Source organism: Diadema antillarum, unplaced genomic scaffold (genome assembly GCF_040938485.1).
Source record: "Diadema antillarum isolate AM-2024a unplaced genomic scaffold, OU_Dant_1.0 seq00001200_RagTag, whole genome shotgun sequence".
Taxonomy (NCBI): domain Eukaryota; kingdom Metazoa; phylum Echinodermata; class Echinoidea; order Diadematoida; family Diadematidae; genus Diadema; species Diadema antillarum.
This window is the reverse complement of record NW_027271994.1, coordinates 114,600-142,105: the sequence shown is the minus strand read 5'-3', so window position 1 is coordinate 142,105 and position 27,506 is coordinate 114,600. Positions and strand designations below refer to the sequence as shown.

The following is a 27,506-nucleotide window of genomic DNA, read 5'->3' as shown; positions in this document are numbered from 1 at the left end:
AATACCATGGAAACTAAGATGGCTAACCAGAATTGCATAATCCAACGTTTGCATGGCAAACACGGCAGCCTATATGTTTCTGGTGGTGATTTTTTTTTTCCTCTCGAAGGAAGAAAGAAGGATACTATACAGTGTAGTAGGCCTACATCGATAAATCTGCACCCCCGTTAAAGATTTCGTGCAATCTCTATACTTCACAAGTGTCCTTGGGCAGTGTAGCCACGATGAAAACCATGACTGGGGAACTCCTCAAAGTTACCGCGCTCCTATTCGTCGCATCCGTGGTGACCGGCGAAGACACAGAACCCGAGTTCGTCTACCCGACCCGCTTCAACGACCCCGTCAGAGACGCGTTCCTTTACGGAACGTTTCCCGACGACTTCGTGTGGAGCTCGGCGACGTCTTCTTATCAAATCGAAGGGGCGTGGAACGAGGACGGCAAAGGTGACAGCATTTGGGACACCTTTACACACGAAGGGGGCAATGTCTACAACAACGACACGGGTGATGTGGCGTGCGATAGCTACCACAAGTGAGTCTATCTGTTTGTTTTGTGTTTGTTTGTATGTTTGTTTGTTTGTTTGTTTGTTTGTTTGTTTGTTTGTTTGTTTGTTTGTTTGTTTTTGTATAGGTTCACGTAGGGCCCTACAATTCTTAATCCGATTTCTCGTTATTCGTTGCCATTACTGATATTTCTTCGTTTTCTGTAACTATCATTGATAAGTATAATCTCAGTATAGTTTTGGCAATATTTGATTTCGTGAGTATTAAGCAGTTTGAATGCCGCTTGACAGAAACATAAGCTCTTCATGAGTGTATTGAAAAGATATAAAAGCAGGCAAATCCTTGAAAAAAGGGTCATACATTCAAGTATGTTAACTGGTGGTACCAGGAATGAGCATGTATGGCGGTTGGTCGGATTGTTCCACTTTGAGAAAGGGTACAATAACGATCTATTTAAAAAATACGTCATCTCGTCACGTGTAAAACCTCGTGACTCGTGTACTGCTAATGAACACCTTACCTGAAGTACAATCGTCATTTAGAATTACGTGATTGTTTGTCCCAGACATACACTGAGAGAAGTAGTTTTAACTCCTCCCCTTGTTAAATGCAACTTTGACCGAAAACTTTAATCAAGATGTACTAAATCCATGTGCCCTTTGTTCTACTTAGTTTTCAGTATCAGCTTAGGAGCTGGAACGTTGTAATGTTTTTATCTTTGTTTCAAGGTGAAAACTGTTTTATAAATCATCCTCCCTAAAATAAAAACAACAACAACAACAACAACAACAACATAACAAACACGTCTCACACTTGGGCACTAAGGAGGAGGAACGCCTCAGAATGCCACAACTGAAAATTAGAATGTTGTAGAAACACTGACATTACAGCTAGAAGACAATGTCATGGTATAAAATGAATGTTTTAGCAAAGTTCGTTTAAGTGTTTGCATTGTAGTTCTTCCAAGCCAATTAGGTATACACTGGAGTTGGAGAAATATTATCGATTTTTTATTCAATGTTGTTGTGATCGATAGAGATGAGACGGAAGGGGGTGGGGTGGGGGTGAGTGATGGCAAACCTAGGTTTTCTCCACAGTATAGCCTAAATTCCACTGTCCTTATGAGAATGCTTGATACTTGCAGTTCTTACGATAAGATACAGTGTAGAATAGTAACTGTTCTTATCTATGATGTTGATGATGTTGGGTTTAGCACTTTGTTTTATTGATTCAACAGCTATAGTGTCACTAAAAAAGCATTCGAAATCTTAAAACTGAAGAACAAGAATATTATCATGAAGCTATGACCCGGCCCCTCCGAAGGATTAGGCATTGAGACCGAAATACCCTCCCTAAGGTAGTACTGGCAAAACGTGGTCATCCAACGAGACCGACACCCACAAGTCCTTCAGCCCATGGGTTTGACACTAGGCAAATGAGACCCATGAGTTCGACATTAGGGAAAACAGCCAACAAGTTTGACATTACAACAAAGGCTTAATGTGTCGGTCTTGTCGGCCTTGTTTGCTTAGTGTCGAAGTAATATAGGCTGTATGACTCGTGGGCTGTATGACTCGTGGGCTGTATGATTCGTGGGTGTCGAACTCGGGACGTGCACCCGGGCAAAACTGCTGCCTCCAGAGAGCTCGAACTATGGACTTCACTTATTGAGGGCCATAGTCTGTCGCTTCCGGACAATAAAACGGCTTCCGAGTACACTCATGCAGTCTTTATCCATTTAGCCATAACGGGTCTTTTAAGATTTTGCTGCTATGTTGCATGATTACAACAGGCTGATGGAGATTTGGGTAGGTTGACAGGTTGACAAGTATATTCGGAATGTGGACAGATACATCACCGACAGTAACGTGCAGTGTCTGATGTGTATTCTGTAAAAGAAGTACCCCGTAGTATTATATTGTTTGATCATAAATCTTATCATAATTTCTCAGCTATTGCATGTTTGCTGTGTATTTGTCTCAATGCCATGGTAACAGGACGCAGAATGCCCATCACCTATACTTACTCGACATGCTAATTGTTGTTTTACGGCGCATGTGCAGATACAAGGAAGATGTTGCTTTGATGAGTGCGATGGGTCTGAAGTACTATCGGTTCTCGATCTCCTGGCCGCGAATCCTTCCCGACGGCACCCTCAATCACGTTAACGAAGCCGGCATCTCCTACTACAACAACCTCATCAACGAACTCCGCGACAACGGCATCTCCCCAATGGTGACCCTCTACCACTGGGATCTGCCTCAGGCTCTCCAGGACGTCGGTGGCTGGGCCAACGAAACCGTCATTGAACACTTCAATGACTACGCCGAATTGTGCTACCAGAGGTTTGGTGATCGCGTCAAGCTTTGGATCACCTTCAACGAGCCCTGGATCGTCACACTGCTCGGCCATGGGATCGGCTACTTCGCTCCTGGCATCGTCGAAGACGGGACGACGATATACGTTGTGGCCCACAACATTATAAAGTCTCACGCGCGGGCATGGCACACTTATAACAACACGTACCGACAACATCAGGTAACATGTCGTTATGCTTAATAGATTGTGTCTCCATGGGTGTATGTGCGTCGAAGGGGGGGGGGGGGGGCTTGGGAAAAATGAAGTCGACACTGCATGGGGTTGTATAGTATACACATGATACATTACAGACATTATGTATCGAAGAACCTATTTGTAACTATTGAATTATCATTTCACTTTTACGTGACCACTAAGGAAACAATCAAACAATGAAACTTTAAGGCCACCCCCCCCCCCCTCCCCCACCCAGACGCGCTAGCAAGTGACTGCACAATGTCTGGCACAGGTAGCAAAACTACTACAGCCGGGGACTCGAACAAGGGACCTCATGATTGATAACCAATCTTCTTATCCACTGGGCCGCAACAGCTCATCCGTCACACGTGAAAGAAAGAAACAAAAAAAAAAGAAAGGAAGAAGCAATCAACGAGTAATAGAAAAAGAGTATAATTGCGTCTTAATCTTGAATAAAGGTTGATTTCATACAAAGTCGTCATGATGATGGTAGTTTTCATCCCCTCCATGCTTCCTCGTCGTCCGACAACACGAAGATTCACAGATCCCATAAAAATGATCATAATTATGAGGGCGCTATAGGTAGGTTTCGGATAGAGGGGACTCGAGTTTTGCACAGTGCCATCTGTATATACGTAGCGTCTGCTGATGGCCAACTGTGCATCCGTCGGCACTGAGCACGGGCCTCTTTGGGAAGTACTACAGAGATAAAGAGATCAGTGAGGATCAGTGGCACTACGACGGTATGATGCTTTGTTAGACAAGCATTCAATAAAACCATGCATGCCATTTGCGACTAGCTGAAATCCAGTTGGCCAAACTCTTTTCATAGATGACTCTGGTTTCGGATTTACTCGTCAATATTCAACGAAGTAATGGTCGAAGAATAAAGCATGATGAATGATTCTCGTCACTACTCTGCTGTGTTTTGTTTTTGATTTGATCGGTGTAAATTTCTATTTTGCTACAGTAGTAACTTCTTTGTTCACATTGCAGCTCTTAAAGTTTATGGAGCAAACGAACAGGAAGCATTATTTATCAATTTGTTTGACAATTTGTTGTAAGGTTTCCAACGTTTGTTTGTTTGTTTGTTTGTTTTAATACAGAATGGACAAGTGGGTATCACCTTGAATTCCGATCACATCGAGCCCTTCGATCAGTCCAATCCCGCGCATGTCGAGGCAGCGGACAGGGCGTTACAGTTCCATTTGGGCTGGTTCGCGAACCCCATCTTTGTCAACGGGGACTATCCCGAAACCATGAAAGCCAACATAGCCAACAAGAGCGCCGCACAAGGGTTCAGCGAATCGCGTCTTCCTGCCTTCACCCCGGAAGAAAAGGAATATAACATGGGTATGCCTGAAACTAATGACAACTCACTGTTTTTCGTCTTTTGAAAATGCTTACATGTTGTGTGTGCGCACGTGTATGTGTGTTTTGATGATTTGAAATCCTTTGAGCAGGCAATGGGAAGCCAAATATCGACTTTAACAAGATATCAAATCGACAAGTGATGATAATTCCATACTAGCACGACTAGCCTATAGCAATATACTCATGGATTTTTACCTAACCACGGCCAAATTTGTCTCGACCGGCGAAACCTATTGATGAAAACGGTGAAAGTGAAGGCCTTGGGAATATTTCTCCCTGGTCTATTGAAAAAAAAAAATGCCAGACTGACCGCCGTGCTTGTATCAAACAGACGAAAGGTCATCGATTTGTGTTTCCCTAACTTACAGATGTTGAAACGTTTACAATGATAAAGGCATAACGTCCTCGATCTTAAGTTAGCGCCGTAAGATCAGAAGTGATATTCCTTTTTACTGTTTATCACACCTAAATATAACGACAGCAAGCGCACATTGGTATTAGTGTTTTGATTCATTTTGCCCGCTCTGATAGGTACTGCCGATTTCTTCGGTCTCAACCAGTACACCACCCTCTACGCCAACGACACACCGGAGGACTACTCCAGTCCTCCCGGCTACCTCAAGGATCGGAATGTCCTCACATTCGTCGACGAGAACTGGGAGGTGGCGGGGTCGTCGTGGCTGAGGATCGTGCCCTGGGGCATCCGAAACCTGCTGAAGTGGATCCACACGAACTACCACGTCCCCGTCTATGTCACGGAGAATGGCGTTTCTACCCATGACGTGTACGAACTTGATGACGTCATCAGACAAAAATATTATCGCGCCTACATCGACGAGGTCCTGAAAGGTAACTTTGATCCAAATGCCAACTTCATTGTAAAATGCTGAAAAAATTAGACACTTTAACAACACTTCAGTAAGATGGGCAATTGAAGTTTAATCTTTATGAAAGAACAATATCATATTTTGTCAAGCATAGTATGTAAATAAAAAAGATCACTCACTTCGAGTCAACTAGCACAGAGCAATGCACTGTTTCTGATTAAATACTATATCTTTTTTCTACGAAAGAATAGATAACTAGGTATGTAGATAGACAGATAGATAGATAGATCAATCGATAGATCAATCGATCGACAACAGAAAACCAGAAAGAGAGAGAGAGAGAGAGAGAGAGAGAGAGAGAGAGAGAAGAAGAACAAAGAATAGAGAAATCTTTACTACATCGCAAATTCATCTGAGCTTCAATTCCAAGCATCTGTAATAGGAAATCGACGTATTTTACATCTCTGAAATCTGAGTGCGTAATCGTTTCACTTTGCCACGCCCAGCTATTTATATAGACGGGGTCGATGTGAAGGGATACACGGCCTGGTCGCTTCTGGACAATTTTGAGTGGGCTTCGGGATACAGCGAGCGTTTCGGCATGCACTACGTCGATTTTAACGACCCCGAACGACCACGAGAGGCCAAGCAATCTGCCAGAGACTACGCGGAGATCATCGTCAACAATGGGTTCGTCAGGGAGATTTCAACGACCACTATTCCCGATTCGACAACAGCAAGTGCGCCACCTATTGGTGCTACTTGTATAATCATTGGTGTGTGGGTGTACCTTCTTGCAATGAATTTCATATTTTGACCTCGTTTTAACTATTTTTCTCGACAGTGACTTAATTCATGTTGTTGTTGTTGTTGTTTTAAAGAACGAAAGAAGAGAGAGAGAGAGAAATGGGGCCCTCTCTCTCTCTTCATGAAAAGAAATGTATTTATTGCGATAGAATATGCTTCACTGAAAATATGAAGTAAGAAGCAAGTCAGTTCACCTTAATAAACTTCTTATTTAAAGGAACTCACGTTTATACTTCTGCAGACGTGCAGGGCCTATAACATAAATTTATAGATAACTTCACATGTAGTCTCTATATGTTAGGTCGTAAGTTACAGGTTGAATTGATGCAGTTTCAGATGTTCTTTTGTCTAACAATGGTTTTTATAATAGCACAGGGTGTAATATTGAGAATATATCAATTTCTTGCAGTTCAGATTAAAATTCAAGTAGAAATGAATTATACGATGTCTCTCTCTCTCTTCCTCACTTGGTGCATTGTGCGCGTGTGGTGTGTTCGTTTGCATGCGGTAGTATGTCGGCACAATCACTGGAGTTTCAGTATGTCAATCAAATCACTAAGTTTACGAATAAAATATTATTGTTCATAGTTTGGGAAAATAATGATAAGGGAGTTATTTTACGTCAACATCATATGAAGAATTTAGTCGCAAAACTATAGCTAAATCTATTTTTGTTTAGTTGAGATATTTGTGATTAAGGCTGCTAAAAACAAAGAAAATAATAAGAAAACACAGGATATTTTTCATCATAACTTCTAGAATATTCATTGTTATGTTACAAATGAGAGATTACTGGCCAGGTTTGATTTTGCTGATCTGATGATGGACCTACTTTGAAAATGAAATGGCGCTTATACCATTTTGCAAGAAAACTCATCATGTATACTATATATTATGTATATATATATATATATATATATATATATATATATATATATATATATGTGTGTGTGTGTGACCCGCTGCAACAAAACGATCATAAAGTCGCTGACGGGTGAGCTGAGAAAATCGAGTTTGAAGTCAGATCACCAAAATCTGTCAAAACGTTCAGATTTCTGTTTTAACATAATTTTGTTTTATAATGTATCTTCTATCATCTGCCGAAATTTCGATGCTCAATGATCAAAGGAAAGGCCTGAAAAAAAGCATTTTTCTGGGCCATGCTTGGCTCGCCCGTCAGTGGCTTTAGGATCCTTTTGTTGTAGTGGGTAACATATATATATATATATATATATATATATATATTACAGAACACACACAAAATACATATTTTATAGTTATAAGAAAGTACATCGATTTCATTGAACATTACTAACATTCACGGTATAGGACCGTATTGGGTTATCAATAACCTTTTCTTCGACAAAATGTCCTCTTGACGCATTTCTACGTGAAATGCGACATGATCGGACGAAAGGCATGGTTATTTTGCTGGAATTCAAAGTAGTGATATTGATTTGTCCTCTCGAGACCCCAACAAAATGAAGTTGCAACAACTTTTAATTCACAGATATGAGACTTTTGTAGGTCCAAAGGTGAATTAATCATAGGCTATATAGATACAACTCGGCATCCTCGGCGATTTGATTCGTCATTGATGATGCCATTAATTCACGATGACGAACAGGACCGGGGAATGATGGAGTTGTTCATGATGATGATGTTGGCGGTCTTGGTGGTGATAGTCTGGTATATAGTGATAGTGATGATGTCGAGGGCAAAATTCTTCTTTTTTTAATTGCATTAATTCACACATCATTATCATACGGTACAAAGCTGTGATTCAAACATCGCAGGTATGCCAACGTAAACAGCTTGCATCATTACAGGAAACACCTATGAATTTCGGCAGAAAACGAACAATTTTTTTGTTTCACTTTCAGCCTTCATTCTGCATACCGATAGATAATTGCTTGTTTTCATTTTCTGTTGGTATAGTAACTGAGTAATATCAAGTCACCCACCATTTTGTTCACACAGTCACAATACATAGCCCTACGCAGTAAGAGATAAATCGAAATGGCAAGGCTTGCATAGCATACTAACGCTCTTTTGTATGTCTTTAAGATTTTAGAATAGCTCTTTGATGTGATAATACAAAATGAAATACCATGATAAAAATTAAAAAACATTATACACAGGTGAACAGAAGGTATACAACGACGTGAAAACTCCGTCAACACTGAGCAATAACAATTCCTCATTACAGTGGTTTCTAACGTTAAAGGGATAGTACAATATTGGTGGAGATGAGAATTGGGCTTTTAACTTTTGCGAGATACCAAGAAAACACTTATGATATAGCACAGAGCATACCATTGTCAGAGGAATTCAAAGTTTATTTGATAAAAACCGGGTTTTGAATGACTGAAACATCCAAAAACAAAGGAAAAATCGTAATAAAGTGTGGGTCCCACACTTTATCAGAATCGCTCATTTTTGGATATTTCAGCCAATTCAAAACCAAATTTCATCAAACAAAATGTTGAATTCCTCATAGAATTACATGCTCTTTCGTATTTCATAAGAGGTTTCTCAATATTTCACCAAAAATGTTAGAAACCCGAACTTAGGTCTCAACCAAAACTGTACGATCCCTTTAAAGTTATTAGGTTACATCTATGACATGAAGCAGTTTACTGAAATTATTATGTCTCATATACCTCGAGATGGTTACAAGCAGTCCGAGAACGAAAGAAAAGGAGAGAGAAAGAAAGATGAGAGACAAACAGGGAATACGGTTTGATTTCCTGACAAACAATTAAACAGTGATGAACGTTACGTCGAACTCTACACCAACAACAAAGATAAAGGAGGGTCCATCGTCTACATCATCAAACGAACATTTCCATACGAACTAAACGCAGTTCTATGTGACTGTAAAAGTAAATACAATAAGACAGAGACGGACATACAAGGCCTACAGAAAGGCTAAGATGGCAGCCGAGAAGTTAAAAAAAATGCACAAGAGAAAGATGTACAGACTGATAGAAAATGGGGAAAAATGAAGAAGAAGAAAATACATGCTTGGAGTCTTTTATCGTGTGGGTCAGGTGATACCTGATAACATTTAGTTCTTAATCCGCCTTATAGCAAACGAACGAGGGGGCTGCGTTACTTACAGCAGTCAGATAAGCATAGGCAACAGAAGAATGTCTGCGCACGATTAAAGATTGCATAAAAATGAGGGACCCTGAGGACCCGTCACCTAGATAATTAAACAGGTCATTTCTTTACTATACACTGCCGGGCCTAGACCCCATGATTTCCATGAACAAATGGGGGACCCGTTTCGAGTATGCGTGATTTTCCTGACTGTATCTTGGTCGATGGCGGCAGCGGAGCCGGAGTTCGTCTATCCCGATGTCTTCAACGACACGGAGCGAGACGCCTTCCTGTACGGCACCTTCCCCGATGACTTCTTGTGGAGCACGTCGACGGCCGCCTACCAGATCGAAGGCGGCTGGGACGCCGACGGGAAGGGGCCGAGTATCTGGGACACCTTCACACACGAACCGGGAAACATCGCCAACAACGCCACGGGTGATGTTACCTGCGACAGTTACCACAAGTAGGATTTGGTTTTCTTTTTAATACTGTATGAAGAGAAATAATTTTGAAGACACCACCAACAGCATAGGTCTATACGTTTATCTAACACAATCGACTCAGATGACACTTAGCAGAGGTGGTAGTACGCCGGTTCTGTTTAATATCATTATCATAATGTGTTTTATCAACGACTTTACTAATAAGTTCTCATGCATACACAGGAATGTGTTTTTGCGATAGCATCACTGTCTATATACGTTGTGTGTTTCTCTTATGTTTCTATCCGTCTCACCCGACTGATGTACCTCTCTAGCTACCTGTCAGCTATGTTAATGTTAGATGTACCACTGCGTTTATCAGTGCGTGATTTTTCTTCTTTGCTCCTATGGTCTTGTTATAGATTTATTGTAGGTTGTCTATCTACCATAATGTTTTGTGAAATGGAAGCTATAGCTACGCAACACCTTTATTGTTCCCACATGTAGCTTTATAACTTCAATGAATGGCATACATTCTGATATCATGATATCTTTATCAACGTGGTTCCATAAAGGGAAGTGTCAACTTTCTTAAAAGACGTTTATGTTTCAGCACGACGACCCTACCCCAACACCCCCCCCCCAAAAAAAAAGGGGGAAATATGAACTGACGTCCATGCAGAAAGCCTCATTCCCATGCATGTCATTTTGTTGTTATTTTTAAGGTACATGGACGATGTCGACACTATGACGGCGATGGGTCTCAAGTACTACCGCTTCTCGATCTCCTGGTCTCGCATCCTACCAGACGGCACCACCAACTACATCAACGAAGCCGGCATCGCCTACTACAACAACCTCATCAATGCCATGAGGGACGCCGGCATCGCCCCGATGGTCACGCTCTATCACTGGGATCTCCCTCAGGCCCTTCAGGACGACGGCGGGTGGACCAACGAGTCTGTGGTCGAGCATTACGATCGCTACGCCGAGTTGTGCTTCCAGAGATTTGGCGATCGGGTGAAACTCTGGATTACTTTCAACGAGCCGTGGGTGGTGACCATGCTGGGTTACGGCACTGGAGAATTCGCTCCCGGTATTCGAGAAGACGGCACAAGCACGTATGTCGTTGCGCACAACATCATAAAGGCGCATGCTCATGCTTACCACACATACAACGATACCTATCGCAAAATTCAGGTAAAAAAACAAACTGGTTCGTGAGTGTGAGGACTTAATATTTGTAAGTTACTCAATAGTCTGAATAATATTTTGTTGTCGGCAACTGATATCGCGCAAGGTACACTGCAGTTCACTTTCAGCATAACAAACTATATGCATACTATTTGGAAAAGTTAACCTGCAGTCAGCAACCCCATGTTCACATAAATTTCTATCCCGACAGTATCCTTATAATCATGCCTCGGAAACTGTACATTCACATGACATTAGAGAAGGCAAGATTTGTCAAACAACAATTGCTTAGACATTGTACCTGACGTTAAATAAGCATGAAAGCTGATAAAAACACCAGGGGCAAATATTTCTTTTATGGCACACTATGTATAAAAAGTACTAGTAATCAGAGCAGATGAAAGAATTTTCAAAAGTATAGTAGGGTTACGTCAAGATCATCATGCTAGATTCAATTTTCATTTGTAGTGTTCGTGTAACTCCTTTACAAATTAGCAACGCCAACAATTCTTGAGTGTCATCACTCTTTCTAAAGGGCGGACAGGTCGGCATCACCCTAAACTCCGACTACTTCGAGCCCTACGACCCCAACATCACGTCTCATCGAGAAGCTGCCGAACGCGCCCTCCAGTTTAACCTCGGCTGGTTCGCCCATCCGATTTTCCTGGACGGCGATTACCCGGAAGTGATGAAGTACAAGGTCGCCCAGAAGAGCGCCGCTCAACCTCAGTTCAATCAATCCCGCCTTCCGGAATTCACCGCGGAGGAGAAGGCCTACATCAAGCAGACGGCAGACTTCTTCGGACTGAACACCTACACCAGTAGTCTTGCCCTGCCTGTTCCAGAGGTGAATGTCTCTTTGCGCGTTAGCTACTGGCTGGATCAGGATGTTCTCTCGTTCAAAGACCCGGCCTGGCCCAAGACTGCCAAGCAGTGGTTCAGCATCGTTCCCTGGGGGATCCGACGACTGCTGGGATGGATCCACAACGAGTATGGCGTCCCCATCTACGTCACAGAGAACGGCATGGCCACCAATGACACGAGTGACCTTAACGATGACGTCAGGGTCAACTATTTCCGTGCCTACATCAATGAAGTCCTGAAGGGTAATATTATAGGAGTGATAGTACTTCAAATGAACTGAGCTTGATTTTGAACAATAATCAACTTTCGTTGATTGGTAACTTTAACGTTTAATTTAGTATAATCAGCAAGCACTACTGGAGAAATCAAGACTGACGAACAAGACTCTACACCACACTTATCTATACATGTATTATGACAACCATTAACTTTAATAAACAAGACTTTACGCAGCATTGAACTAATATGACAACTTTACTATCTGCTTCTTTCAATAACTTTAGTGATAAGGTTCATGCAGAGGGAAAGATTTATTATCAACTTGGGGTTATAAAAACGTTACCCACAATCTTGAAAAAAGTGCACCAAATAATAAAGGGAATGGAAAGGAGAACCGTTAGACTCTATAGGACCTGCTCACGGTACTCTCATCACTGACACTTCGGGCATTGTGCAGATCTAAGTTTCGACTCAGTTTTGATGTGTTTTCCATTCTTCGTCTAGCTATATCACTGGATGGCGTCGACGTCCGAGGCTACGTGGCGTGGTCGCTGATGGACAACTTCGAATGGGCGATGGGCTTCACCGAGCGATTCGGGCTCCACTACGTCGACTTCACGGACCCCGACCGACCCCGCGTGCCGAAGAAGTCGGCGAGCTTCTACGCAGGGGTCGTCGCCAATAAAGGATTCCCAGAAGTAAGCTCGACACAAGCACCCACTGACATCTCGACTACGATGACGAGCGTGATCCCGGATAACGGGTCGAGTGCGCACCGGATCGCCATCTCGATGTGGGCTGTGATGACATCGCTTTTCGTCAGTCTGTGATATCTCGTGAGGAGGAGACATCCTTGACGACGACTAACGCACAGTGTCCGCCATCTTCTATAGAAGATGGCGGACTTAACCACGCCTATATGCCGAAACTTCTCCAACTTGTTCATGTCTGCTTTTGGTTTGTTATGCTCATAAAATAAAATGCAGATCTCCTCAGGATAGTCTGTCCTGTCATTTCTGAAGTCGTTATACAAATTTTAATATCATCTTCAAAAAGGGTGAACACTGCTGGATACAGGCACCAGTCTCATTGTATAGCCAAACAATGAGGGATAAACGGCTTGATGCTTCTGATAATATATACCTTCTTAGCATTGACATTGCTAAAACTTTGCTAATGATGTATTTTTGATCCTGTGTGTTTAAATTGCTGAGGGTAGCCACTTTGAGTTCTATTTCTAGCTTGATACAGGACGACTCGTTTCCTTCCTTCATCAGGCAAGCGTGATAAGACCTGTGATAAATTCGATTGTATCGTCAACCCGGAAGTTTGTTAGAAAACGATAAATTCTATCCGTTGATAATACCTTTCTTTTCGTACCGTCATCCCTTTGTTGTTATGTACTTGGTATAAATCTGTCAGAATGTCCATCTTCCATCATTGTTGGCTCTTAATTACAGGTCTCTGTAAAACAACAACAGCAACAACAAGAACAACGAAAGCTGTGGTTTTGTGTAATTTTTTATAGCACAACAATATACTAAATGATTGTTTTCACTACATTTCAGATATTTCATTTGAAATGTCATAGTGACTATTTTCCTTTTGTGAGAAAGTGCATGAAATATGCGGGTTTTTTTTTTACTTGTTATAGTTTGTTAGCTTTTTGATGTCGTGCAAATTTGTCTTATATAGTGAAATCACACTAAAACAGAACTGTTACAGCTTGTGCCAACTGCAAATGAAGGTTTTCTAGTCTATGATATTACGCCTGATCCTCCCAAATTATTTACATGAATTTATAAGCGTCTAAGAAAAAAAAAACATCAAAAATCCAACTAACACCCAAAGATAACGCTTTCCCCCCTACATAGACCCTATACCAAACCGTATCGTTGCGCGTGCATGTAATGCTGCGTTTACACCATGTTCCCGCCCGACGGCCACGGCAGTCACGTTTCAGGCCACCGTCTGCAGTGGACAAAACGGGATGGACGTGAGACAACGCAGTGAGACTGGATAAACAAACGTGACAGGCCGTGATTGCCGTGGATGCCGTGTCAGGTTTTTAAACTGTCAAAACTTTTGGCACGGCGGTCCCGGTGCTAATGAGGAACCTTGTATGCTGTAATCATTTTAGCTCAAAAATCATTAAAGCACAATGGACCAGATATTTGGAATTCTTTACCCCCTAATTTAAAACAACGTACGTCGTTGAACATTTTCAAACGAGAACTAAAAAACACCCTCATAATCCAGTATACTTCTGACACATAAATATTCATACCACCTGGTCAACAAACACCCTAAACAATGAGTTCACGGCCATAACTGAAGTAACATTCACCTCATCACACTGATACACAAAATAACACTCAACGTACAAACCAAGATTCATCCCAACACAATGCACACCGCACTGCACCGCACGCCCTTCGCACAATTACTTCCCACTCAGTGAGTGGCAAGATTTTTTTTTATGTATCTCTTCGTTGAGCCCATTGCACAATTACCCCCCACTCAGTGAGTGGCAAGATTTTCTTTATGTATCTCTTTACCTGGGGCCATCATCCTCGTCAAGCTTAGCTTATGATGATGGTCCCCTGCATTTCATTTTTATCATTTCCTATTGCTTCCTTTCATATATGATATTCGTTCTTGAAAAAAAAAAAGAAAATGTATGTAAGATCCAAACGTTACGAATATTAACTGTGTAAATGACTATGTAAGTATCTTGTTGATTTGTTGATTTGTATTGATTTTGAAATGCAGAAATAAAAACTGAACTGAACTGAACTGAACTGAATAAAACTGGATAAACGGAACAAGCCACGACGGCACGTATAGGGCCTATAGGCCTATAACAATGGAGGCGGTCCGTAGCGGGACGCGACGGAAAATATAGTCTAGCCTGAACGGACGCCGTGAGAACAGGGGACAGAACAAGGCTAGAAAGAAGGGGGGGGGGGGAAACGGGAGACTGTCTCATCTACCCACGACACACTTCTAGGTTTCGGGCAAACGGGACTGCCCTGGCTGCCGGGAACTGAGCATTACGCAGCAATAGGCCTATAGCTCAGAGCAGAATCACGATGTTCTGGCGGAGAAAATCATCTATTTCCGTAATCATACTTAACATATTTTCCAAACTTACGAATTTCTTGTATTGTACATTGTAAAGTAATTTTTGCCTTTAACTTCTGTAAAAAAAAAATTATGTTTCTGTTGGAAATGGAAAAATAAATGAATGTATGTATGAATGAATGAATGAATAATTTCGTAAATTCCAAATAATATAATCATTTGAATTGAATTGAATTGAATTGAATATGATTGTGATTTCTACATGTGGTTGATATCGGTATCATCAGTGCATTGTAGAAATGAAAAAGCAAAGCAATGTACCAAAATTAAATTTGTTATCGAGTATTTTCAAAAGGCTTCATTAGAGAGATGTCCCGAACCTCCTTTGCACATAGCCCTCCCCTAGCTCACCCTGCCTGAGGATGCTCCCTTATGCAGGGGAAGTTTCATTAAAACATTATTATTGCATTGCAAATTCAGGAAAAAAATATCAGTGAAACACTGAATGATTACAGTATTAAGGAAAAGCTGTCAATTCATTACTTTGAAAGGTTTTGTTTGATGTGTCTCTCTTTCTATAGTAAGATTAGAACTTCAATGATTGATGTCACGTTATAGCAGAAAGACAAAGAAAAAAATATAAAAGGAACCTATAACAAAAAGTATTCATATTAAACCGTTCAAACACATTTTTACTGTTACTGAGACGATGACAGGCAATAAGTCTACGGCATTGGCCTGATGGATGGAAGAGGTGAATCATTCAGATTTTTTTTTTTTTTTTTGGGGGGGGGGGGGATATCCTTCTGTAAAGAACATGACTGTATTTATGGTGTATGTGTCTGTGGTTTGATGAATACTAAAATTCATAGTGGAGTATAATGATGTATATATAGAGAAAGGCAATTACTTATCGATGAACATTATTGAAATTGATATTATCTTTAAAGTATATAGGGATTAAGTTTATGAATGCGATGTTGAAAGATAATTATAAGATTGAGAGTTTTTGTAAAAACAAGCTCTTTTTTTGAAAATATGAAGGCGGAAAAATTGTCACGGATTATTCACTGAAAAAAATATCTTCGGTATTAAGTAATTTCAATCGATTTCTTGATTGTTATTGTATGTTTGTGTGTGTGTGTGTGTGTGTCACGGTGTGTGTGTGTGTTTTATTGATCCAGTGTCAGTTTCAGTTTTATTTTCATTTCCAAACAATAAGGGCTTATGTGTCACAAACAAGAAACATATGCCTACATTAAAATGTAACATGATATCTTAACAAATGATATAAATACTTTTATAATTATGTAGGCCTACATAAAGAAGACTAGACCGGGGGACTATCCCAATTGAAAATTGAGGGGCTGTTGTAGAAAAGCGAACTTGTATGATGCAGTTGGTAATTATAGCATATTATTGAACAAAACTATGATTCGAAAAACAGAGAGTATACTGTTATTGGTGACATTAAAAAAACTCCTTAACTTCCTTTTGAAGTCTTCCACTGTGGTTATGACCAATATCTCTCACATTCGGTGAACACAGTCATGCATAAAATGTCAAAAAAAACCCTCTCTTATTCAAAGATAGAATTTGACGACATTTTGTTCTCATATAAGTCTGAATATCAAGGTGAATATGATTATAGCTCCCTATACTACAGTAGTGTATATATCCTTGAATTCACACAGTGTGACCTTTCATAGTGATGAGATGACTTGCTTCCGTTCTCATTTGCAACTTTCTCATCATCCAGTAGAACCCACGAGAAAAATTAAGGGGGAAAAGGAAGAAACGAAACCATGACACAGCATGCAAGAGTAAGAAAGTCACGCATGCGCTTGCAATGAAACATACACCATTGCATACAGCACATACTTCATATTGGGCCCATAGAGTTTTATCGCAAAACGACTTAAGCGCCATTCTTTAATAATCTATAATGTAAGTCATCAGATTTTTAGAGCAAAATAAAACATCTCCCATGATACCTCACTTGTTGCATAAATCATGCATGACAGTATAATTATACAAGGAATATTCTTTATATAGTCTAGAATATCCTATAATTATTTTCTTCTTTTTCTTCTTCTTCAATGAGTTCTTCTTCTTCTTCTTCTTCTTTTTTGTAAGCAGGCTTGATAGCAATTTCTATAATTTATACTGACACTATAACATACATGGGTTAAGTTATTTTGCGATGAAACCCTTAATGCAGGCCTAAGCAACCCATTATTTCAAGCCGACACAATGTCATGTGGACGCAGACTATAATACAAATTGTACCGTACTTCCGGGTGCAGCACGTGCATCAGGTAAAATTTACATCGTCCTGCACATAATAACGTTCACATGCAATGGTTATGTGTGGTTCGAAAAGTCAGTGTCAGTCAAACATTACATCAAAGATGTAGGCATAAAACTGCCTATAGGCCTATAGAAGGAGCACGTTGTAGGCCTATCAATGATTATGTTTCTGAGTATCATAGGCTGAAGTGAAACGAGTTTTGCCTATAGGGCCTATTAATTGTCACTGTGTATAGTCAATCTAATACGAGACCTGCAGGATTTAGTACAGGTAATTCAGTCGAAACAATTCGTTCTGATTGGGCAAAATGGATGGTTGTGAAAATCTTCCCTCCTTGGAAGGGACATCACTTTTGTGATATTCAAGAAATATACTATACTGTTCAATATACTGTTCAAGACATTTTTGTGATAGGCCCAATTAGAGAAATTTCATGTTCATCATATATCTTTTATCCAATTTTCATAAAATTTCACTCTCATGCTATTGCTTAGGCCTATAAAATTCCACATTCTTAATATTATCGATCGAATGACCAGCTTTCACTAGTAGGCCTCCCGCAACCTGCGTGCACCTGCGAAGACTGGCGTGTCTCTCTTTTGAATTCATGAGTTGCAACCAATATGTTCGTCTTTAACGCTTTTTAAACTTTCATTTCTATATAGTTAAAAAAGAACAAAAACATTAACCTAACATTCATTCCGTGCTGCATACTTTGAATATGGCAAATCCAGTTTGGTAGGCCCAGGACCTCATCATGTAGGGGCCGCGGAACGTTTTTCAGTGTGTGTGGACGTGTGTGTGGGGAGGGGGAAGCTGTGGGACGGGGGGGGGGGGGCTGTGGGACGGGTTCAAGGTCAAGACCCCCCTCCCCTCCTTCCCCCCTCCACTTTAGACGGGAAGAATCTATAAGGACGGAATCTTTGGAGATTGAAATTCACTGGGTTTTGTGATTTTTTCCCGATTCTTTTTTTAAATTTGTTTTCCCCATTTTTCTTTCTGACGACTCATGAGCCAAAAGTGTTTGTGTGTGTGTGTGTGTGTTTGTCGGCGGGGGGGGGGGGGGGGGGGGGGAGGGCTGCAGCCGCGGCCCCTGTTATCAAATACTTGCCTTTTTTGTTTTGTTTTTAATTCATAAGGAAGACCAAGACGCGTGACCTGAATGATCCTCCTTTCGTATTAGTATACGTACTAGTATTCATTTGCAAACAAAAAGACATTGATCTGCAGATCAAGAGCATTTCTGGGCATCATGGGCCTACATACTAGTACTGCATCCCGGCCCTGGTCGTTACTATACAAACAGTAGGCCTATACTCTTTTTCATCCGTACTTTTCCTTTCACAGTCATTTATAAGAGATAGGTGGTCCTCACCACCTACTCACTCATACAAGCTCTTTGGTAGTATATCGACATTGTACTACCGATACCAATCTAGACTAGGCGGTATCACATGTAATTTTGTATCTGTCTTCCTCCTACTGCTGCAAGTGCAAGCAAGCTGGCACAGCCATTATGAGGATGTCATTGAAATGACCTTTTCAGGACACGGCGACACAACACAGACAGACCCGCATCCCATGTGCTCTCTGGGTGTGTTCACGTGATATTCGCCCACGTTCATTCATTTTCTGTTTTGGTCGAAAGCATGCGAAGCAAGCCGACCTCAATCGTGGGTTTAGCTGCCAACCGTGACGTCACTAACCGCATCTCAATCAAGCGGAAACTGGGAGAGCTTTCGTACGGAGAAAGGCGCGCGTTCTTTTTGTTCCTCACATGTGGCGCCAAATGAATTGAAAACATTACCATCGGGAGTTGTGTACATTCGCGAATACCGGCAAAAATATACCGGCGAATGGTTCCGAAGATGTGCTTTCCGCGAATCTTTTAAACGATCCGTGTAATATGTTCTGAAGATATGCTGTTTTCCAATTGATTTATGTAATTGCCTATGTGGATTCCTATTTTCGATGACGATCAGACGGGAAATTGCAAATTTTAATTGAGAATTCTAGTATTGCTTTGCGTACTGGTGCGGTACCATACGAGCGAGTGGAGCAGCGCCCGCCGGCGGCCTAGTGGAGAATGTTTCGGATACGGAGCCTTATCGTGAGGCCATCGACAAACTTGCACTTTGAACACGTGAAGCGCTGGGTGTCCAATACCACCTCGAGAGAGGTATCCAAATCTGCCTTGAGTGCCAGTCAGAGGCTGAAAGTTTTGCCGTACCCATACCTTCGACCGTGTCTAGATATGGCTAGTATTATCGACGGGAAAGGAATAGCCAAGTAAGTTACTAAATTTGCTTTTCGATAGATTACCTTGCCTAGAAATGAAAATGTACGTTGCAAGTGACGCACCCTCGCCTCGTTAATTTTGGCGGTTCGACTCAGTCATAACCAAACTGTTGTTACAAAATGCGAGGAGGTGGAGCATGGACATGGTGTGCCTGGCTTGAATGTACACCCATGTTTGCTGAGGGATACCAGTCCCGTCTTACCGCGGCCTGGTTCTCTCTGACAGATCAAATATAACACGAGAGAGAGAGGGAGAGAGAGAGGAGAGAGAGCAAGGGCCCGAAACTACGTACCCCAGCATGCATATATCCAGACCATGGACCATGCACCACCCAGGGCAGGTGCAGCAGCAGTGCAGTAACACAAGTTAGACAGAAAAATCCGTCTGTCCGGAGGAGTCTTTTATTTTTATTGACGTTATCACTCTCCTCCGTAGGGGATCAGTGAAGCCAGATGCAGTCTCCGCAGAACATATCCCCGACGACCAGATACAGACCAATCTTTCGGTCAAGTGCAGCAGGGGCAGGGGCAGGCTGAGCTGCTTAGCTTTTTTAGCCTTAGCCCTTAGTGACCTGACGTGACTGTTGAGAGGGATGGTATGGTATTAGATGGTGGAGATGAGAATTGGGTTACCTTTAACTTTTTATGAGATATCGCAAAAACCATGTATATACATATACGTTATGTAAGACCATACCATTCTAATCTAATAGGAATTCAATTAATTCAAATTAATTATGAGATGAAAATTGGCTTTGGAATGGCTGACACATCCAAAAACAAAGTAACAAAAAGTGGGTCCCATGACATACGTCATCTGGCAATCCATCGCTGTGTGATGTGACGTTATCACAAAAAAATCGCACAGTGTGAAAATTACTTTGTAAATATACGATGGCATATGAAGCTCGTCATCACATCTTTCTCATATTAATATTTTTCTGCTTCCTTCATTCATCCGCTACTGCCGCAAACAACCCTATATGCAGGCGAGGCGTGTAGGTACGTGTGTGTGTGTGTGTGTGTGCATGTGGTGGTTGCCTGTATCAGAGACTCCAACTCTCCCGTTTTCGACGGGAGATCTCCCGCCGAAAACCCATTTTTGCAAAATCTCCCGTTCTCCCGTTTGAGATTTAATTTCTCCCTCCCTGGCTCTGTGTCTCCCGTTGGAAAGGATTTCTTACTTATTGCTATTGTATGTTGAAAAATAAGCCTTAGATAGCACCAGAGAGCATCTACAACCCTAGGAATTTCGCGCTTCGCACACATCAACTTCGAGTCTCCCGTTTGCTAGGGGTTTCAGGTGGGAGAATCTCCAGATCAGAAGGTGCTTTGGGTTGGAGTCTCTGCTGTATATTGGTACACTGTTACACTGTAGGGCCTATGTACCCTGCCCCTGGATGGTAACTCCATATTACAGATGGATCGGGGGTATAAGATTTTGTGGATCCATTTTTTTTTTCATCATGTCAAAGAACAGTGTCACCAAGAACAGTGGACATGCCCTCTGCAATAGGGTAATTAGTGATCACCTGACTTGAAATATGATACAGGGACAGCAGAAAATTTTTCAGATTGAGGGGGGGGGGGGGGGGGTAAGGTAAAGAAAATCCAGAAAATGCACCGTAAAACAGGTTTGTTGGTCGTCCGGGAAATGTACTGTAGATCTACCCTGCCCTTTTCATTATTTCAAAGAATAATGTCGCCAAGGACGGTGGACATGCCCTCTGCAATAGGTTAATTAGTGATCACCTGACTTGAAATATATGCATGGGCAGCAGAACATTTTTCAGATTGGGGGGGGGGGGGGGTAAGGTAAAAAAAATCCAGAAAATGCACCGGAAAACTAATTTGTTGGTCATCCGGGAAATGTGCTGTAAATCTATCCTACTTTGAAGGGTGAGGGATATAATTAGCAAAATATGATTTTAGAATCATATTTTGTTATGAAGAAATGTTTGATAATGATGATTACTGATATCATTTCATTTCATTTCATTTAAATCATTTGCTGTAATGAACATAGGAGAAAAGTAAAGACATGTGCTGCGCAACATTACATAACAGTGGCCAGTAGCCTTCTAGTGTTTGCTCTCAATCGTGAGGGGAGTTTGTATTTAACCACTCCCTTTGAACATAAAGAATCAATGAAATGAATACACAGAAATAGGAAGAACAGAAAGTGTATATGTGTGTGTGTGTGTGTTTTAAAAAAATACACAGAACAGACAGGCAGTCCTGCACACATGCACACAGTAAAAAATAAGTGTGATATGTCTACCTGTAATTGTTTTGCAAACATGCCATTTATTTACAAGGTGTCACTTTCTGCACAAATGAAACATCAAAAGCCTCGAGGGTGGTGCCAGGAGAACTAAGGTGTTTGAATTCTGTGCATAATTTGCCTTTGTGATATCACATCAAGGTCCTCATTCCCAGGGCTGAGCTTAGGGAACTGAGATAACGCCTACATGTTTGGTCTTCTTCTGTTGACAAGTAAACAAAGGAAATACGATGCACTAGTTGTGCTTACACAAGGTGTCTGTGCCTTGGTGTCACATGATTATCCCAGTGTGGGTTTTATGCAGAGTACATAGTGAACGGTGCCATCATGGCAAGTGAAATTACTACCAGTAGTGCATGAAATCATGAAAGTGTGGTGCCAATGCAGTGTCCATGTTTTGCTCTGACATGTAAGGGGAGAGAGAAATGTTGGTCTTGTGAGAGTGCGAGCACTTTGTTGAAAAAGTGATGTCTTGTTATGAAATGTGTGTTGAAGTTTAATGACTAGTCAATATGTAAAGTCACCAATGAGTAATTAAATGTCCCATCTTTTATTGATAAGAATTCAAAATCATTTTTTTTTTGCTTTACATACGTAATGTAATAAGGACAGAATGTCTAAGTATGCATGATTTGACATCTGTTTGGAAATCCTTGTAGAACTTTATCCCCAACTGGATTTGTCTTTCCATCCCTCTCATAAATCCTCTCCCATTCCCCTCCCCCTCGCCTTCCACCTCCCCCTTGCCTCTGCTTCCCCTTCTCTTTCCCTTCTCTTTCTCTTCTCTACCCTCCTTCTCCCCTCTCCTTCACACCTTTCTGCCACTTGCTATCTCTCCATTATATCGTAATCAACTCTTCATGTGAGCTTCATTTTTTTTTTCTTCAAGAGGTCTTTTTGATTTTGTGCCTGAACAGAAACATTGTCACCTGCATTTGCATTCATTGAAGGGTTTTTTTTATGTAGGATTTGTGTGTTTGTAAGTGAGTGTGTGTGAATGCTTATGACTACAATGCGTATAGTCACATGGTCTTGTGTGTTTGTGAGATGCAAACTATCCTTCCATTCTCATTCCATGCTCTCTTTCCATTCCACTCTAGGGAGATCCGCCAGGAGCTCCAGGAGGAGGTTGCTATGCTGAAGGAGAGACATCCAGGTTTCATGCCAGGACTTGCCATTGTCCAGGTAAAACAACTAATAAGCAAACAAAAGAAGTGAATTCAAATACTGCATGTAAAAATTACCTAGTGATGGCAGGAATAGCCTTCCTTTTTAAGTGCTCAGTTCTTAGGAGGATGTTTGATGTGCAGATGGCCTCTTCTGTTGGAATAGCATAATGTCCAAATCTAGATGACAATGCCCCCACACCAGAATGATTAATAAAAAGCTAGCATTGTTTATCATACATGTTGTACTTCTCTTCAGTACCCTTGTTGATTCATTTCTCACTAAATACATTGAATTGAGCTTGTTGTGTACATGTATGTCAGACTAGTTACCACATCTGTTGAATACTAAGTATCTGGTTAAATGTTTCGTCCTGGCTGTAACTTGAGTCTCATGACATTTTTAGGATTTTAGTCTTCAGGTACAGTAGAACCTCTCGTATCCAGACAAGTCGGGACCGGGGCTCATCCGGATAAGGGATTTGGCCGGATACGGGAGACTCAATGCTTTATACATGTACATATACATACACATGTACTGATGTAGCCCATTGTAGTACCACATGTAGTAATGTGTATACTGCAACCTTTTCATTGTTACACTCAGTAACAGACCCCAAAATAGAGGTTCGTGTTTGCAAGAATGAAATAATTTTCTTTTATAAATTCTTGGGATGATTTACCTAAATAATTATTAAGAAATGTATCAAGTATAATGTAATTCATTGTGTTTGTGTAGGAGATCTCAAGGAGTAATTATTAAAAAAAAAATCACGGCGAGATTGCGTCCGTATAATAGAGAGATCCAGATAAAGGGAGGCCGGATAAGAGAGGTTCAACTGTACTTGATATCTGCCTTTGACAACCACATGTGATGTTCCTTCCCAAAAAGACATTCAGTACAAGGGAAGCATCTTTCACTTTGTGTATATACTGTATATATGCTTTATTACCAACTGTATCACTAATTCCATGATGTAGATTGGTGACAGATGCGATTCAAATCGCTACATCAAGTTCAAGCTGGCAGCAGCAGCAGAGGTAAGATGGTTAAATTTTTTTATGCCCGTTGAAATCATTCTGATTATGAATTTCATAATCTTTGGGAGTTTCCATAGTGATTGTCATAATGCAGCCATTTCCTATTATGAATTTCACAGTCTGGGGGAGTTTTGATATCTGGTCAAGAGAAGTGAAACTTTGCTCTCAGTATGCATATATTGTAGGATTTGAAGCACTTGCCGGGATGCTGATTAGAAACGCATATCCAGGAAAATATAGCATTGGCAAAATGTTATACATCCTTATGACCAGGAGCATTATCTTCTGGATACCCATGCAAAATTAAAAAAGAAAAGAAAAGAAACAACAAAGGAAACAGTATTGTTCTGTTGTTTCAACTTGAGTCGATTTTAATACTTCAAAGATTCAATTACTGTTGGCCATTCTCTGCTGAACAAACACTAAAGAAGCTAAGTTTGACTGGCTTTGTTTTTGCTCTTGCACAGATTGGAATGGTTGCCGAGCACTACAAACTTCCAAGTTCCAGCTCTCTTGCTGAGGTAAGCTACTCCTGCATAGCAAATGATTTCTCTGTGATACAAGTCTTACAATGAAATGCTTCTCTATATAAAGCTTTAGGCCTGAAATTGTTACACTTTTTGTACACTCACTTCCAAGAACTTCATTCATAATCATCATCTGCTGAAATGTTATTACTTTTTTGCCTTTGAGAGCAATTCCACATAGTTGTGACAAGTAAGAAATTCAGATGAATTTGTTTCATGTTTCTGCGTGTTTTGTACTAGAGAGCAGTGCTGAAGCGATCTTTGTGCCATAATGTCCAAAATGCTCCACATCATGAAATAAAAGCAGGTCCCCTCATACCTTTGAATTTTCCTTTGATACAGGTGGTCCACAAGATCAGTGACCTGAACAAGGACCCTCGGATCCACGGCATCTTGGTCCAGATGCCTCCCGAGTCGGACGAGCCAATGGACCAGGATGCCCTCCTCAATGCCGTGTCTCCCAAAAAGGATGTTGATGGGTGAGCTGCCATTGCTTGCTTGGGAAGGGATGGTAATCTGTAACTCCTGCTTAACAGAAGCATGGTTACCTTTAATATCTGTCTTTCCTTCCTATATCATACCTCAGCAGCTCTGAAAGCATGCATGGAACATTTCTGTGGCTAATTTTACATTGTTGACACACACACAGCCAAAAAAAAAACCCCGGAAAAGTATTATCTTGAATTAATGTAGAATATTGTGTGCCCTCTTTATTGCTTCAGTAGCTATCGTCATATGATATATGAATACATTTGAATAAAATGGCTTTCTTTTGAATCTGTAAGTAATATAACTTGTCACAGTGGTAAATTTAGAGATCTTGCATCTGTGACTCTCATGCAAGAAAGTATAGTTACTGTGATGCACCAACAGTTATCACCTGAACTGAACAGATGTGAACACAGTTGGAATTTTGGTTTGAATGTACGTTGTAAGTGCCACTTTGTGCATGACTCTCGCCAGACTGACTGACCACAATGCAGGGAAGTTGGCCCGCGGTGAACTGGGACAGTGTTTCTTGCCATGTACTCCGCGTGGATGTATGGAGCTCTTGAAGAGATCGGGTAAGTTCGAAGCTACCGTTTCATTTTTTGCTAGTTTTGCGAGGCTGGTGCCATTTGCGAATTTAGAAGCACACAAAAATAGTTACTCTGATCTCAACTTGAACATGACATGTGCGCAAACATTTTTCCATCAATTACTGTACTCCACAATCGTGAATCTACCCTAATGAAATTGTTCGGACCCGATTCGAAAAAATTTTAGACTCGCAGAGTATATGGCATGTACAGTATTACATACTAGGATCTGTCATGTCTAACCCTTTCTTTGTTTTGCCAGTCTAGCAGACAGTGATAAAATACAGACTTCAATTACCAGTCTTCAAGATTCACTGATAGTCTGTTAGCTGACTGCTTTCTGCATCCATTTGAGCCATCAGTCTGCTGGTTTGTATGAGTTTTGAATCTTATGATAAACAGTATTAAACGCAGTCATAAAAAAAAAAAAAAGCGAGATATGGAGAGGCAGAAAACTAGAACCTATATTGTAAGAACTTTGAACCATAGCATTTTAATCATCAAATAATGTCCTGTGTTAAAACTTAAAGGAAACTCGTGACATCCAGTGCCTTGAGTATCGGAAGAAACGTGAGTAAGGGAGTGCTGATAAGAAATGTGATGAAAATCCTCACAGTCTTAAAGGGGTCGTCTGGTTACAATGTGCCTTTAATGTATCAAACATTTCCACCCTTTCTCATCGATACAGGTGTGGTCGTGGAGGGGAAGCGGGTGGCAGTGTTGGGACGGAGCAAGATTGTCGGTGCCCCGATGTCGGACCTCCTAAGGGCCCACAACGCCACGGTCACCATGTGCCATTCTCGCACCAAAAACATCGATGACATCGTGAGTGACTGTAACCCAAATAACATCAAAGATGGTTATTTTCATGACACTGCATGATTGCCAAACAAGTTTGAGCCTGCTACCATGCTTGAGTTTGTCTTGCTTTAGTGTATTAACAATGTGATTACCAATTGCAATGCTGCATTGGTAAGGAACAAACTGTTGGAATGTGATATGGGTGACAATAATTGGCTCCTTTAATGTCTTGTTGATACCCACTACAATCTGGTAAAGGTCGAGGATCAAATAAAAGCATTAAATGTACAAAAAAGTCCTACCCCATGTAACAATACGAGAACCCAAACTATACACTTAGATGTAAGTTATCTGTGTAGTCTTTGGAAAAGACTTACTTAAAATTTGGAGTCAAGATTAGGTTGAATACCAATTAATCTTTTTTGTGCCATTAATCAGTAAGTATCTGCCTAAGTTTGGCAAATCTAATATCTGGCCATGTGTAGTGTTGCAGACCAAGTCAATGGGAAGATGAGTGGGCAACATATTGCTGTTCTGTCTTTTATACCAAAAATTTTAAAAAATAAGTTCAAGAAGAGGTTGTATTGTAAATTGCTAATTAGACAAATTTTTGCTTTTTAGCAATATGATTTGGCTACATCAAGATGTTTTGCCCACTCAATAATACCAAGCTTTTTTTGTCAAAAGGGAATTGCTTGACTGGATGTTCAGTTATATGTTGCAAACAATGGTAGTAATGCTATCACTTGTGTATTATATGTTCATAATGTTTGGTGCAGTTTATAATCTTATTTAGGTGTCATAAACAAAGGAGGTTCATATGAAGTCACAAGTGGTCTGTTCACATACAATAGTTGAACATAGTGTAGAAATGATAAGCAAGAGATATCCCACTTTGCCAAAGTGCAAAGAAATCTATTTACATGCTTCAGTGGTAAACAGTGATGTACCAAGAGGGAAGGCAAACACTTTATATGAGCAAATAAAAAAGTAATTGAAAGATCTGTAAAGTAAACAGATTCTATTCATGGTTGTAGTTA

The 27,506-nt window shown here is 40.8% G+C and overlaps 2 protein-coding genes across 2 annotated transcripts in view; both read left to right on the top strand.

Moving 5' to 3' along the window:
• Positions 1-224: 224 nt before the first annotated feature.
• LOC139744657 (lactase/phlorizin hydrolase-like) lies at positions 225-12,705 on the top strand. Its single transcript, XM_071655084.1, has 10 exons — positions 225-532; positions 2,568-3,042; positions 4,167-4,413; positions 4,966-5,283; positions 5,768-5,955; positions 6,247-6,252; positions 9,413-9,639; positions 10,324-10,798; positions 11,328-11,898; positions 12,380-12,705. Exons 1-10 carry the CDS (start codon positions 225-227, stop codon positions 12,703-12,705), a joined length of 3,141 nt encoding a protein of 1,046 aa, XP_071511185.1.
• A 6,402-nt stretch (positions 12,706-19,107) lies between these two features.
• LOC139744667 (C-1-tetrahydrofolate synthase, cytoplasmic-like) overlaps positions 19,108-27,506 on the top strand; it is a 31,547-nt gene continuing 23,148 nt past the window's right edge. Inside the window, exons 1-7 of the mRNA XM_071655093.1 lie at positions 19,108-19,559; positions 22,953-23,037; positions 24,000-24,059; positions 24,527-24,580; positions 24,929-25,065; positions 25,550-25,650; positions 26,354-26,490. Of these exons, the coding sequence (XP_071511194.1) occupies positions 19,357-19,559; positions 22,953-23,037; positions 24,000-24,059; positions 24,527-24,580; positions 24,929-25,065; positions 25,550-25,650; positions 26,354-26,490 (777 nt within the window). The 5' untranslated portion in view covers positions 19,108-19,356. The remainder of the gene's footprint in view (positions 19,560-22,952; positions 23,038-23,999; positions 24,060-24,526; positions 24,581-24,928; positions 25,066-25,549; positions 25,651-26,353; positions 26,491-27,506) is intronic.

Coding starts and splice junctions, on each gene's coding strand:
- LOC139744657 (XM_071655084.1), top strand. CDS start 225: ATGAAAACCATGACTGGGGAACTCCTCAAAGTTACCGCGCTCCTATTC. Junction 5,284..5,767: donor CATCGACGAGGTCCTGAAAG/GTAACTTTGATC, acceptor TGCCACGCCCAG/CTATTTATATAGACGGGGTC. Junction 10,799..11,327: donor ATACCTATCGCAAAATTCAG/GTAAAAAAACAA, acceptor CTCTTTCTAAAG/GGCGGACAGGTCGGCATCAC.